The sequence below is a fragment of the Cyprinus carpio genome, chromosome A18, assembly GCF_018340385.1.
Source record: "Cyprinus carpio isolate SPL01 chromosome A18, ASM1834038v1, whole genome shotgun sequence".
In the NCBI taxonomy this organism is placed as follows: Eukaryota; Metazoa; Chordata; class Actinopteri; order Cypriniformes; family Cyprinidae; genus Cyprinus; species Cyprinus carpio.
The window spans coordinates 2,291,122-2,305,892 of NC_056589.1; the positions used below are offsets into that span (position 1 = coordinate 2,291,122).

Here is a 14,771-nt window from a genome sequence, read left to right on the forward strand (position 1 = left end):
CAAACTGCATTTCCCATTATTTCCTGTGCCAGCAAGTGAAAGCTAAAATACATAAACACATTGATTTTTGCTAAAGTTGTTCTAAAAATGCTTCCTGTTTTGGCAGGAAGTTAAAAAGAAAAAAAGAAATATGAAACACAGTCATTATTTCCAAACTAAAGCTGTTCGTGCATCACCTCATTATTATGACCAAAGAAATGAAGTTACTTTAAGAGATTTTTGCTTGAGTCTCCTGCTTCTCAAACTTTTCTCCTGAGACAAAAACTCTAACATTCTCACAATGGTCTATTTTAAAGCTTTAAAAGAGATCTCAACAACATCACACACTTTGCTCTGGTATTTCTCCTTAGCTAGAGACTCTGATGGTCTCACATTTGTCTTCAAAGTTTCAAACAAGATCTTAACAACATCACACACTGTGTTCAGATATTTCTCCTAGTCTAAAGACTCCGGATCTCTCACATTTGTCTCCTTTAAAGCTTTAAAAGAGATCTCAACAACATCACACACTGCTCAGATTTTACTCTTTAGCTAAATAAACTGGGGGTCTCATATTTGTCTCCTGTAAAGCTTTTGTTTGTATCTTAGAAGATTTATAATGTGTGCTTTAAGTTGTGTGCATTAAGTAAATGTGGTGAATTAATTTGTTGAGATTTTTAGTTTATGTTTTGAGGGATATTTTTGCAGACTTTTTATAAGACAATGTTTATGTACTTAGGCACATAATTTGTTGTTGGAAATAGTAATGTACCGGATGCCTTAATCAAAACTGATCTACAGAAAATGTAACCCTGGAGCTTTCTTTGCTGAAAGGCACATAAATGTCTTGATTATTAATTGACTAATTTGATTATATACATATATCTCGAGAACGAGTCAAAGTTTCGATCGTTATCTGGCTCGGCTCTGTGTTCATCTTCAGTTCTCTCTTCACAGCAGTTCAGTCAGTGTACTGTTTGAGTAAATGAATTACTCCGGGATATTGGTTTATTTGAACTCAGAGGGGAGTGTCAGCCATGTTAAAAAAGTTAACAGCTTAAGTCATTTGTGGATTAATGCTTATTGTAGACGCGAAACCGTTTCAAACGATTCAGTTCGATTTTTGGTGAACTGGTTCAAGAAGATCCGGTTATATCGAGTGATTCGTTCGAGAACCGGATATCACTAAACTGCAGTGTTGTGAACGCGCTCATAACAGACACGGAAGACAAGACAACGCTGAATAAAGTCATAGTTTTTTGATATTTTTGGACCAAAATGTATTTTTCGATGCTTCAGCAAATTCTAACGGACCCTCTGATGTCACATGGACTACTTTGAAGATGTTTTTATTACCTTTCTGGGACGTGGACAGTATACCGTACATGCATTCTCAATGGAGGGACTGAAAGCTCTCAGACTAAATCTAAAATATCTTATACTGTGTTCCGAAGATGAACGGAGGTCTCACGGGTTTGGAACGACATGAGGGTGAGTCATTAATGACATCATTTTCATTTTTTGGGTGAACTATCACTTTAATCACTGTACTTTAAGATCCGTTCTCCCTAAATTTCACCAAAATGTATCCTGCACTACAAGGGGACATAAAACATTGGATCATGTATATACCAATGTAACTGAGGCCTACAAATTCACATGCCTCCCCCACCTGGGTCAGTCTGACCACCTCTCTTTGTTCCTGCTCCCCAAGTATACCCCAGTCATCAAATGTGTGAAACCTACAATAAGAACTGTTAAAATCTGTCTGGAAGGTGCTGACTCCACTGTTCAACATCAATTCCAGCAATCAGACTGGAGTGAGTTTGCTGCCCAGGCCACCACAGACTCTCAGATCAACACTGACACTTACACCAACTCTGTCTTGGAGCACATTAACAGGTGTGTGGGCAGAGTGACCACACACACACACACACACACACACACAAAAATCCCCAATCAGAAGCCCTGGATGAACAGAGAGGTTTGCCTCCTGCTCAAAGCAAGAGATGCAGCCTTCAGGTCTGGAGACCGGGAGGATTATAGCTCAGCCAGAGCCAACCTGAGGATGGGTGTCTGCCAGGCCAAACTCACACACAAACAGAGGATTGAAGAACACCTCAATTCTTCAGACCCCTGGCGTATGTGGCAAGGCATACAAACTATCAAAGACCACAAACCACCCAGCACTGGGCCTCCCTCCCTGACCAGCTCAATCACATTTATGCTCATTTTGATCAAAATAATAAGGAGGTCTCCTTCAAAGCTGAGCATCAACCCAATGAACTGCCTCTCACACTCTCCACCTCAGATGTTTACTCCACTCTGTGTAAGGTGAATGCACGGAAGGCAGCTGGCCCTGACGGAATACCTGGTCGTGTGCTTCACGGACATTTTCAATCTGTCCCTGGCCCAGACAACTGTCCCCACTAGTTTCAAAACCTCCACCATTGTGCCAGTACCGAAGCACTCCACTGCCTCGGCCCTTAACGAATTCCATCCTGTCGCACTCACCCCCATCATTGCCAAGTGCTTTGAGAGGCTGGCTGCATCCCATTTAAAATCCTGTCTCCCTGCTACACTAGACCCATTTCAATTTGCCTATTGCCGCAATGTCAACAGAGGACGCCATCTCTACGGCACTTCACTCTGCCCTCACCCACCTGGACATTCAAAATACACATGTGAGAATGCTGTTCATTGATTTCAGTACTGCATTTAACACTGTAATCCCCTCCAAGATCAGCCAGCTTGGAATCAGCACATCCCTCTGCAACTGGATTCCAGATTTTCTGACTAACAGACCTCAGTCTGTTAAATTAGATAACCTCTCCTCCTCTATCATCACTCTGAACATTGGTGTTCCACAGGGCTGCGTACTGAGCCCTCTTCTGTACTCCTTATTCACCCATGACTACGTTTCTGTTTATGGCTCCAACACCATAATCAAATTCGCAGATGACACCATGGTGGTAGGTCTGATCAAAGATGATGATGAGTCAGCCTACCATATGATGAGGTGAAGCATCTGGCTGTGTGGTGTGCCACCAACAATCTGGAACTAAACAACCAGAAGACTAAGGAGATCATTGTGGACTTCAGGCGGAATGGGAGTCATGCACACACCCCCATCTACATCAACGGAGCTGTGGAACGTGGAACGTGTGTTGAGTTTCAAGTTACTTCAAGTTACATCCAAATCTCTGATGACCTCCACCCTGGTCAAAAAGGCACAGCAGCGCCTTTACTTCTTACAGAGCCTTAAGAAAGTTCACCTGAGTCCCAGGATCCTTGTGGAATTCTACCACTGTACCACTGAGAGCATATTCACAAACTGCATCTGAGTATGGTACAGCAATTGCTCCGCATCTGACCGCAAAGCACTCCAGCGGGTGGTGAAAACTGCTCAATGGATCACTGGCACCCAGTTAACTACTACTGAGAACATTTATCACAAGCGCTGCCTGTGCAGGGCAAGGAACATCATCAAGGATGCCTCTCACCCTAACCATGGACTTTTCACTCTCCTTCCATTCAGCAGGTGTTACAGGAGCCTTAACAATACTATATACTATATAAACAATACGTTTAACAATACTATTGTACTCTCAACCTACTGTATTTATAACCACTGTTCTTACATTGCTGCTGTCCTACATTGAATTCCTATTTATATTCTGTGCATAGTCTGCTTAATACTGTATATAGCAACTCCACTGTACATTCTGTAAATCATACCTTCACTTACTCTGCACTTATATGTATATAAAACACTATATTTTTGCACTTCTGGTTAGATGCTAACTGTATTTCATTAGCTCCGTACTTGTACTCTGCATAGTGACAATAAAGTTGGGTCTAATCTAATCTAATATTGAGGCATTTGACTTGTTGCATATATTGTCAAATTATTAAGATCACTTCTGAAATTTAGAGGAGACAAATGTGAGAGCTCTCGAGTCTATTGTAGGAGAAATATCTGAGCACAGTGTGTGATGTTGTTGAGATCTCTTCTAAAGCTTTAAAAGAGACAAATATGAGAGATCCAGAGTCTCTAGCTAAGGAGAAATACCCGAGCACAGTGTGTAAAGTTGTTGAGATCTCTTCTAATGCTTTAAAGAGGATCATTGTGAGAGTGTTAGTGCTTCTGTCTCAGGAGACAAGTTTGAGAAGCAGGAGACTCAAGCTAAAGTTTGCATTCAATCTTAAGGTAACCTTATTTTAATTTTTGTCTAGGAGAAATATTTGAAATGGTAAAGATATCTCTTTTTTATTTTATATTTCTTCCCTCTGGTTAGCTTCAATGTCATTTATCTACACCATTTCAATCAAAGACAATGCATGCATTGTCATATTTTAAGTTGTTTTATGTAGACAGTGTTTTATTGCACAGTGATTTAACAGAGGAAACCATAACCTATATTTACATACATGCAAAAATGGGCTGTACAAGAAAAACAAACACTGGGACACTAGTTTTACATTTGTAAAAAAAATGGTATTGCTCTTATACTAAACATCTTGCACTTGTAAGTCCTTTCTAGTGTGTTTGGAAAATGTAGTGTATACAATGCTGGAAATTGAAGATAAATTTAAACATTTAAGCTAGTATCCCTTGATATTCTGAAATGTTTAAAGCTATTTAAATGATAGTTATTATTTACAATATGAGTAAAAGTTTAACGTTTCTCCTAAAATAAAACTGAAGACCTCTTAAGACAAAGCTGATATCTCAATGATGCATAAGTGAGTGAGTGATTATTATTATGATGAGCGTGGAGTAAAGTCTGTCAGAACCATAGTCTTGTGGACAGCACATCACCGAGAAGCACAACTGCACTTCAGACAACATGGGTTCGAATCCCAGATAAAGGTACTTTCCTGCTCCTGTCCAGTTCTCACCTGTCCAATTGCTTCCTGTCTCTACTCCTACAGTCCTGACCATTAAAGGTGAAAAACCCCATTGCAATAAAAAAGTAACAGCAACCTCTGAGCAGTAAAACGTTTTATAACGGAGTCTTGCAAGAGATTACAGCAAGACAATAAGAGATCTCCCATGTTTCTCTTCCACTGTCATTTTGGATTCCTTTCTTTCAGAACTTTCTCATGTCTCAGTTGTGTCTACTTTTATTTCTCCTAAGGAATTTTAGGAGAAACATCTGAAATGCTGTTGATACTAAAATGAGAAATACATGAGAATCTCATCTAAGTCTCCTGACCTTAGAAAAAGCAACCACTGAGCAATACATTTTTCCTATGGGAAGGCTGCAATACATCTCACCATAAACCGTGTGTGTGTGTGTGTGTGTGTGAGTGCTTGTTTTGACACACCAGATTAGTCGAATTTGTTTAGAATAGCGCACATTCTTGATGCAGAGTCGAGTCTGTGATAAAACAGTATCATGGCTACTTAAAAACAAATAATGGCAACCCAATGGGAGTTTCCTCTGATTAATAAAGGCCAAGGATATCCACACCTGAAAGAGCCTTTTAAAACGGGTCCTATTATGGAAATAATAAACTTTAAAAGAATATGCTCCGGACACGTAATTGCATGTTATTTCAAATTAAATGACAATGTATTAGAGATTAAATTTAAATGAAATGTATTTAGTGGAACTTAAGTGTTTTTGTTTTTTGTTTGTTTTTGGGTTTTTTTTGACCCACTCACAATAGGACCTCTTTATATGTAATTTCATAATTACTTCTATTATCTTTGAAATATGGTTACTGCTGAATAGTTACTGCTGAAGTTACTGCTGAATATACCGACAAGCATTTATGGTAAACTAAAATATTCTTTAATGTAATTTCTATTGAAACTTTTTTAAACTTGTAAAAAAAAATATTAGTACCATTAAAAAATAATAACTTTCTCATGTTATGGCTGGCAATATTATGACGGTGTTTTAGTGCCACGTTAAAAAAAAATACGATTACAAGATTACAAAATAAGATTAAAGTCGTAATATTTCGAGAATAAAGTCGAAATTACAAGAATAAAGTCTAAATGTTTCGAGAATAAATTCGTAATACTACGAGAATAAAGTTGAAATATTATGAGAATAAAGTCAAAACGTTTCGAGAATAAAATCGTAATACTACAAGAATAAAGTCGAAATATTTCGAGAATAAAGTCGAATTAATAAATTTTCACATATTTGGAATTTTTAATTTAATGTTTCACATAAATACAGCCATCTGATCATTAAAGAACTTGAAAAACACATTATTGTAAGACACATAATTTGTGTTTTGCTATAAAACTGATTTTGAAAGCTGAGACATTAAAAGTAGGTCTATCAAAAGCACGAATCGTATTGCTATTGAGTGGCTGGCGTACTACAAATAACGAATGCAATGGAAGATATGAAATATTATTTCCAAGCATACTGTCCCCACAAGTATGACACATGGTATGATTTCAGATAATAATCCCACATATATCTGTAGTGTATTAAAAAAAGCGTTAAATAAGAGAGCTACAGCGCCCCCTGAAGGAATGTCGATTGGGTGTGTGAGCTGATGTTAAGATAAAAAGTTGTTCCTGTTCAGTCTGTTAATAAAAATCATATTCTTGATTTTAAGCTGTTTCCGCGAGTCCTTAAAATTTCCTCATCCCAGTGCGATGATGTGGCCCCTCGGATGCAACAATATTCAAATCAATTCCCGATGGCCTGCAACTTCTCCCGGTGCTCTCAATCCGGGACATTTACATGCGCAATAATAGCCTACTCTCAAAATAATATAACTTTCATTTCTATGATTTAAATTCTCAAAACATTTCGACTTTATTCTCGTAATATTTCTACTTTACTCTCGAAGTATTTCGACTTTATTCTCGAAGTATTTCGACTTTTTTCTCGAAACATTTCAACTTTATTCTCGTAATATTTCGACTTTATTCTCGAAATTTTACGACTTTAGTTTCGTAATCTTAGATTATTTTTTTCAATGTGGCACTAAAACGTCATCATACAATACAGTAAAAACAGTAATATTGTTAAATATTATTACAATTTAAAATAACAGTATCTATTCTAATATATTGTAAAATGTAATTTAGTTATAACAAAAATATGCTGATTTGCTGCTCAAGAAACATTTCCAATCATTATCAATGTTGAAAACATTTTTTTTTTTTTTTTTTTTTTGTGGAAGCTGATAGATTTTATTTTTCAGGATTCTTTGATTAATAGAAAGTTCAAAAGAACAGCATTTATTTAAAATAGAAATCTTTTGTAATGTTATAAATGTATTTTATGTATTTTTTGTTATGTTTTTTAATTTTTTTTATAGATTTCTTTTATTTTTTGGCAGATTGTTTGTTTTTTTTTATTTTTTTTGTTTTTCTACTATTTTTTTTTTTAACAAAAACAAAAGTGCTACAATTATCTGCTCCTTATCAACTAACCCTCACATTACATGTTATTTTTCATGGGAGTGAAATGAAAAAAACTCCCTTTTTTCTCACAAATGAGATTAGAGAGGAGCTGGTGTTCTGCTCACACTTCGAAGCATCAGGGTTTGTAACTCTACACCAAATGTCAAGCGGCTCGGCTCTCCTCCCCCTCCACAATTAGCTTCTGAGAACACGGTGAGGATGGGACACCATGGAAAAACACACTCAGCCAAATTCTCCCGTTTGTTAGAGGGCTTACAGGAAATAAAATGGCATTTGTTCATTCCAAGGCTATAACGTGGCTTGAGAAACAGAGGTTGAGAAACAGTAGCCAAGCAGAGCTCTAACTGCAGGAGGTATTGTTAAGTGAGCCTATTATATGCCACTCAACAGACTTACAATAAAACAAGAATGCAAAATGCAAGCCAGACTAATGGAAAGGCTTTCACGCTGTACATAGAAAGAAAAATATATTTAATGGGCAATGGAAAACAAGAGATGGAGAGGAGAAATGAACTAAAAAGCTCACACATAAAGCTCAAGCTACAACCTTCTGAAGACTTACATTAGAAAAGAGACTTCTTTTAAAGATCGAGGAGTCTTAATGCTAAATAAAGGTCAAACAGAGGCGAAGGTGTTATTTACCTGATCACCACGTTGTATTTGTTAATAATCTCCCCCAGTGAACTGTTTTTTATGGAAAAGCCGTTTCCAATGACTGCACACGTCCTGCAATCTAAGCTGCTGACACACAGAGCACTTTCCATGAGTACGGTACACAACAAAAGCCACAAAAAAAATTCTTTTGTAGTACAATTAGGTGTTTAGGTTCAGAAATTGTAGCTAATTTATTTTCTATGCATTTTCTATTAAATTAGCCATTTTGACAATGTCTAAACACAACTTAAAGGAATGGTTTACCAAAAGATGGACATTTGCTGAAAATGTGCTCACCCCCAGGCCGTCCAAGATGTAGATGAGTTTGTTTCTTCATGGGCACAGATTTGGAGAAATTTACATCACTTGCTCAGCAATGGATGCTCTGCAGTGAATGGGTGCCGTCAGAATGAAAGCACATCAAACAGCTGATAAAAACATCACAATAATCCACAAGTAGCTGAAACTAATCCACTATTAAGACACTTTTATTTCAGACTATCGCTTCTGGACAAGATATGAGTCCTTGATGTATTTAATCCTTTCTCAAGAGAATTTTTCTTCTGTGTATCGGTTGTGGAATATGCACAGATAAGACACTCAGATGAGCAAAAAACAGTCCAAAATGGCTCTAAACAAATGTGTGTGTGGATTTTGATGTGACAGACAACAGGAGATGGACTTTTTCACTGGAGGAAGTGTTATTATGCATTATGGACATTGTATTTTTGCAATGGTTTGAAGTTTGTCTTAATGCTGGATTTGTTTCAGCTTGTTCACTGGACGGTTAACATGGACTGGAGTGCTGTGGATTATTGTGATGTTTTTACCAGATGTTTGGACTCTCATTCTGAAGGCACCCATTCACTGCGGAGCATCCATTGCTGAGACACTGATGCAATGCTACATTTCTCCAAATCTGATGAAGAAATAAACTCATCTACATGGCCTGAGAGTGAGTTAATTTTTTTATTTTTATTTTTTAAGTTAATTTTTTGGGTGAACTATTCCTTTAACACCCTCAATGTGATTTTATTTTCTAGCAATTAAAATTAGACAAACATCAAAATGAAAAGAGAAAACTGATTAAATGAAAAAGTACAAATGAAACTAAATCGGTAACAGGATTGTAGCATACTTATATTTAGTAACACACGCAGTGGTTTTTTTTTTCTTTAGTTTAGATTTTACTTCTCCTTTCAAAAGAATTTTGAACATGAGCAAGAGCATTACTGTAATTCATTTGTAATACATGCTGTAATTCATGCCACACCGCAACAAGTCATAAGCAACCGAAGCAGATGAGAGAATCTGAGGAATGGGTTTTCTACAAGCTTACGGGTGCTTGAGTTCAGATACTCATAAAAGCAGCTCGGCCCTACTTCACCTCTCAATGTTTGCTGGCATTGTGTAGCTGGAAGTCACTGCCAAGACCTTCAGAAGCAGGAGCTCTGCAGAGACAAAGAAGAAAGTATTTGAATAAAGTGCACCATTATGAATGTAGCTATATCAACATGAATGGATTGCATGCGGAACGATGAACAGCGTACAGTAAAAACATTCTGAGCACAGAACCAACAAACAAAATTCTTTATATTATGTTGCCTGTGAGGTTTCGAGTGCATGTGAGGTTTCAGCAACAAGATTTATGCGATCATGTCCTCAAGCCAGATTTAACATAAGCATTAGCCTAATGACTCAGCAGCAGATTTAACCCTTGCATTAAAGGAAAGATTATAAGAGAGCGGAGTAACTGTACATACCGCTGCCTTTAATACCATAGGGCAGAGCTTCAGCTGACAGATGTTCCCGCCAGAAGAAATCCTCCAGCTTTAGAAAGAGCTCAGTCTTCCGGCTCACGCTGTGTCGGTAAAACAAAAGACAGACTCAAATACAAACTACTCAAATACATTTTAGACATTTACTTTTTTGTGTATAGATTTAATTACCCCAGACTTTTTATCTTAAAGTTAAATCCATTAAAAAAACTGTAAATATTCATTGTGGGTGTTTGTGTGTGTATATATATATGTATGTTTGTGTGTGTGTGTGTGTGTGTGTGTGTGTGTGTGTGTGTGTGTGTGTTTATTTAAAATAGAAATATTTTGTAATAATATAGACTACTGTCTGGGGGAATTTTTTTTCTTTCTTTTTTTTTGGAAAGAAATTAATACTTTTATTCAGCAAGGATGTGTTAAGTTGATAAAAACTGAGAGTAAGATTTGTATTGTTATACAATATTTCTATTTTAAATAAATGCTGTTCTTTTTATTCATCAAAGGTTCTGACAAAAGAATCACTGGTTTATAAAAATAAATATATATATTAAGTAGCACAACTGTTTCCAACACTGATTATTATATTAGAATTATTATATTAGAATGATTTCTGAAGATCATGTGACACTGAAGGCTGGAGTAATGATGCTGAAAATTCAGCTTGATCACAGAAATAAATTATATTTTAAAGTATATTAAAATAGAAAAACTTTATTTTAAATTGTAACAATATTTCACAATATTAGTTTTTTTCTGTATTTTTGATCAAATAAATGTAGCCTTGATGAGCTTAAGAGATGTTTAAAAACATTAAAAATCTTACTGATCCCAAAATTTTAAATAGCATATATATATATATATATATATATATATATATATATAAATATATATATATATATATATATATATATATATATATATATATATATATATATATACTGTATATGAAACACAATATTTATTACATTGTGAAGTTACATTATGAAAACAATGGCAGAATTGTCCTGTGATGACTATATGTCATCAACACAGATACATATTACACAGTGCACTAGTTTGAGCCTAGCTTGAGTCTGACATGTTGGGGTTAACCAAGCCAGTCTTTCTTAACCGCACAGACAGAATCCTCACACGTGGATCTGTTGGTTTTATAGTTCTGCCAGGCTTTAACACGCTTCCACTGCCCAAGAGCGAGAGGAATCTCATTTTTCATTAAGTGCCCTGTTATTCTTAGGCTACACCAGCTGCAGGAGAAATCCTGATGGGTTTTAAGCACTCCTGTTAGGAAAAAAGTGTAAATTTTCACCCATTTCTGTGTCTGTATTCTGTGGCAAAAACAGTAAACAATTTTGAATATGTCGTTGAATACATTGCTCCAGACTGCTGGCCAACTATGTTAACAACTCAGACATTTTGAAAGGTTGATCTAAGCTCATGCTCCTCAGTTTTTGAGTGAAAAAAGCATTATTTGTGGATCATCTTGTCAATGTTGACTAAAAAACCGAGGTGCATAAACTCAGATTAATGAAGTCCTATAATCAATCAATTCCACTAGCAAATACAAAACCTGTGCATTTTTAAATAAATCAAGCTGATAAAAAGATTTAATCCATAATTTGGTAAAAATATAGCATGACATGAAATTTATAACCTGTTCATTTGTAGGCCACAAATTTTTTGACAAACACGCAACTTTTCGCTTCACAAGATGTTACTGGGTGATATAAAGTGGTTACATTAAATTAATCAGAATCAGAATGAGCTTTATTGTATGTTTACACATACGAGGAATTTGTTTTTGTGACAGAAGTATCTGCAGTGCAACAGAATGACAGCAACAGGACAAAAACACAGATAATAAAATAATAAAAAATAGAACAATTAAGGAATTACAATATACAAATTGACAATTGTATGTTGCAGGTATATTACAATAGACAGTTCTGTATGTACAGGTATATTATGTGCAAATTTGAAGTGTAGACTAAGTATTTGTGTTAGATAAATAAGTGTATGAGTGTATAAATAGTGTTGTGTTCCACAGTTCTTGTCAAGTGTTCATTAGATGGATTGCCTGGGGGAAGAAACTGTTCCTGTGTCTGGTCATTCTGGTGCTCAGAGCTCTGTAGCGTCAACCAGAGGGCAACAGTTCAAAGAGGAAGTGTGCTGGATGTGAGGGGTCCAGAGTGATTTTACTGGCCCTTTTGCTCAATCTGGATGAGTACAGTTCTTGAATAGACGGGAAGGTTGTACCGATGAATCGCTCAGCAGTCCGGATGACCCTCTGTAGTCTTCTGAGGTCAGATTTAGAAGCTGAGCTGAACCAGACAGTTACTGAAATGCAGAGGACGAATTCAGTGATGGCAGAGTAGAACTGTTTCAGCAGTTTCTGTGGCAGGTTGAATTTCCTCAGCTGGTGTAGGAAGTACAACCTCTGTTGGGCCTTTTTCACAAAGGAGTCAGTGTGAGTGTACCACTTTAGGTCCTGAGAGATGGTGGTGCCCAGGAACCTGAATGACTCCACTGCAGCCACAGTGCTGTCCATGATGGTGAAATCCACTATCATCGCCACTGTTTTGAGTGTGTTAAGCTCCAGGTTGTTGAGAGAGCACCAGACAGCCAGCTCTTTAACCTCCTGTCTGTAAGCAGACTCGTCACCGTCCTGAATGAGGCCGATGAGTGTGGTGTCATCTGCAAACTTCAGGAGCTTGACAGAGGGGTCTTTAGATTGCAGTCGTTGGTGTACAGGGAGAAGAGCAGTGGGGAGAGAACACAGCCTTGAGGCACTCCGGTGCTGATTGTACAGGTGCTGGATGTGTATTTACCCAGCCTCACTAGCTGCTGCCTGTCTGTCAGGAAGCTGTTGATCCACTGACAGACGGAGATGAACACGGAGAGTTAGTTTGGGCAGGAGGAGGTTTGGGATGATCATGTTAAAGGCCGAGCTGAAGACCACAAACAGGATCCTCACATAAGTCCCTGGTCTGTCTAGATGTTGCAGAACATAATGCAGTCCCATGTTGACTGCATCGTCCACAGACCTGTTTGCTCGGTAGGCAAACTGAAGAGGATCCAGTAAGGGTCCAGTAATGTCCTTCAGGTGGGCCAGCACCAGTTTTTCAAAAGACTTTATGACCACAGACGTTAGAGCCACAGGCCTGTAGTCATTTAGTCCTGTAATTTTGAATTTATTTGGATGGGGATGAAGGGACTTCGCACAGCTCCAGTGATCTGTTAAAGATCTGTGTGAAGATGGGGGCCAGCTGGTCAGCACAAGATTTCAGACAGGCTGGAGTAACACCGTCTGGGCCTGGTGCTTTTTTCCTTTTCTGCTTCTGGAAGACCTGGCGCACCTCGTCTTCACTGATTTGAGGAGCTGGTGTAAGGGAGAGGGGGGTTGCAGGAGGTGTGAATGGAGTGAATGGTTGTGTGGAGAGGTGTTCAGGCCGTGTTGCAGGAGGTGTGAATGGTGTGAATGGTTGTATGGAGAGGTGTTCAGGGCGGGTGTGGGGTGTTTTTTCAAACCTGCAGTAGAACTCATTCAGATCATCTGCCAGTTGTTGATTCTCCACGTGCTGGGAGGGATGGTGTCTTGTTTTTATTTTTATATTTTTTTATTTATTCTTTATTTGACAGGGACAATGGACAATAAAGTATTACCCCAGAATTGGCTACAGAGCTAAATTTCATCTACACTGCCCCCCTTCATGTAAGCATCTTCTCTGGACTGACGGGGCTATCTGAGTTTTGCATTGAATTGTAGTTTTGTTTTTGTTTTTTGTTAGTTGGGTGATTGTAGGTATGAATGTACATTCAATGAAAGTAACTGATATAAGATGTTTCTGTGTGTGTTAGTTCGTATAAGTGGCAGCAGCTTCGAAAACACTCCAATCAGTGAGGTCAAAGCAAGAGTGTAAATCCTACTCTGCTTCATTAGTCCATCTTTTTACAGTTCTTATGCAGGTTTAGCTGATTTTAGTTTCTGCCTGTAGGTTGGTATAAGATGAACCAAACAGTGATCAGAGCGCCCCAAAGCTCCTCGTGGAACATGGTTGTGGAATTCCTTTATTGTGGTATAACAGTGATCCAATATATTACTGTCTCTGGTGGGACATGTGATGTGCTGTCTGTATTTTGGCAGTTCACAGGAGAGATTTGCTTTATTAAAGTCGCCAAGAATGATTAAAACAGGGTCCGGGTGTTGTTGTTCTGTTTCTGTGATCTGATTAGCGAGTTTCTGTAAAGCTGAGCTCACGTGTGCTTGCGGAGGAATGTAAACACTAATGAGAATGAACGAGTGAAACACAGAGCAGCAGAGTGTGAGAACTCCTTATTTGTCTGGGAGAGCAGGAGGAGTTTGTCTGTTTTGTTGGGTAGAGAGCGGAGGTTCGCCAGATGGATGCTAGGCAACGGCTAGGCGCCGGCTCTCTTCCCCCATCTGCGCGTCCTGAAGCGCGTGATCAGCGCATGAAGTTTTGGTTTAAACACTGAAACATTAGGAATGACTTTGCTTTCATACAAAAAGTTTAGTCTTCCTAGACCTGACAGCAACGTGAATCAGGGATCATTAAATCATTCAATTTGACTGACATTGACAATGACGAGCACACTGTTAAAGGTCTCCAGTAGACCACGCCATTAGCAGGCGGATCTGATGATGTTCTAGCAGGAGAATAAATACACAAATAAAAGCAAGAGGTGAAACTCCAGATGGTGAATGGTAAGACTGCATGCTCAGATAGGGAGCAGCCAGCTGTGTATACTAATAACAAGGACAACACTAAAATACAGAAAACACAGATCTGCAAGAGTAGGCAGCATGCCAAGTTGTAATAATTCTATTCAAATGCTATTTAACCCTCCGAAGCTTATTAAAATAGGTCACACTTTGGCCATTCGTGGTCATTTTTGAACAGGGACAGAAAGAACGTAACTTATGCAGACTGCAACCTAAA

The 14,771-nt window shown here is 37.9% G+C and overlaps 1 protein-coding gene across 5 annotated transcripts in view; it reads right to left on the bottom strand.

Annotated features, from left to right (window-relative positions):
- LOC109059352 (CMP-N-acetylneuraminate-beta-galactosamide-alpha-2,3-sialyltransferase 4-like) overlaps positions 1-14,771 on the bottom strand; it is a 40,500-nt gene that overhangs the window by 8,613 nt on the left and 17,116 nt on the right. For 4 of the 5 annotated variants that reach the window (XM_042774755.1, XM_042774757.1, XM_042774754.1 and 1 more), the window contains 3 exons: positions 9,802-9,899; positions 9,426-9,489; positions 8,027-8,125 (listed from right to left, as the gene is read on the bottom strand). In XM_042774755.1, the coding sequence (XP_042630689.1) occupies positions 8,027-8,125; positions 9,426-9,489; positions 9,802-9,899 (261 nt within the window). The remainder of the gene's footprint in view (positions 1-8,026; positions 8,126-9,425; positions 9,490-9,801; positions 9,900-14,771) is intronic. The other variant, XM_042774756.1, reaches the window with a different exon arrangement.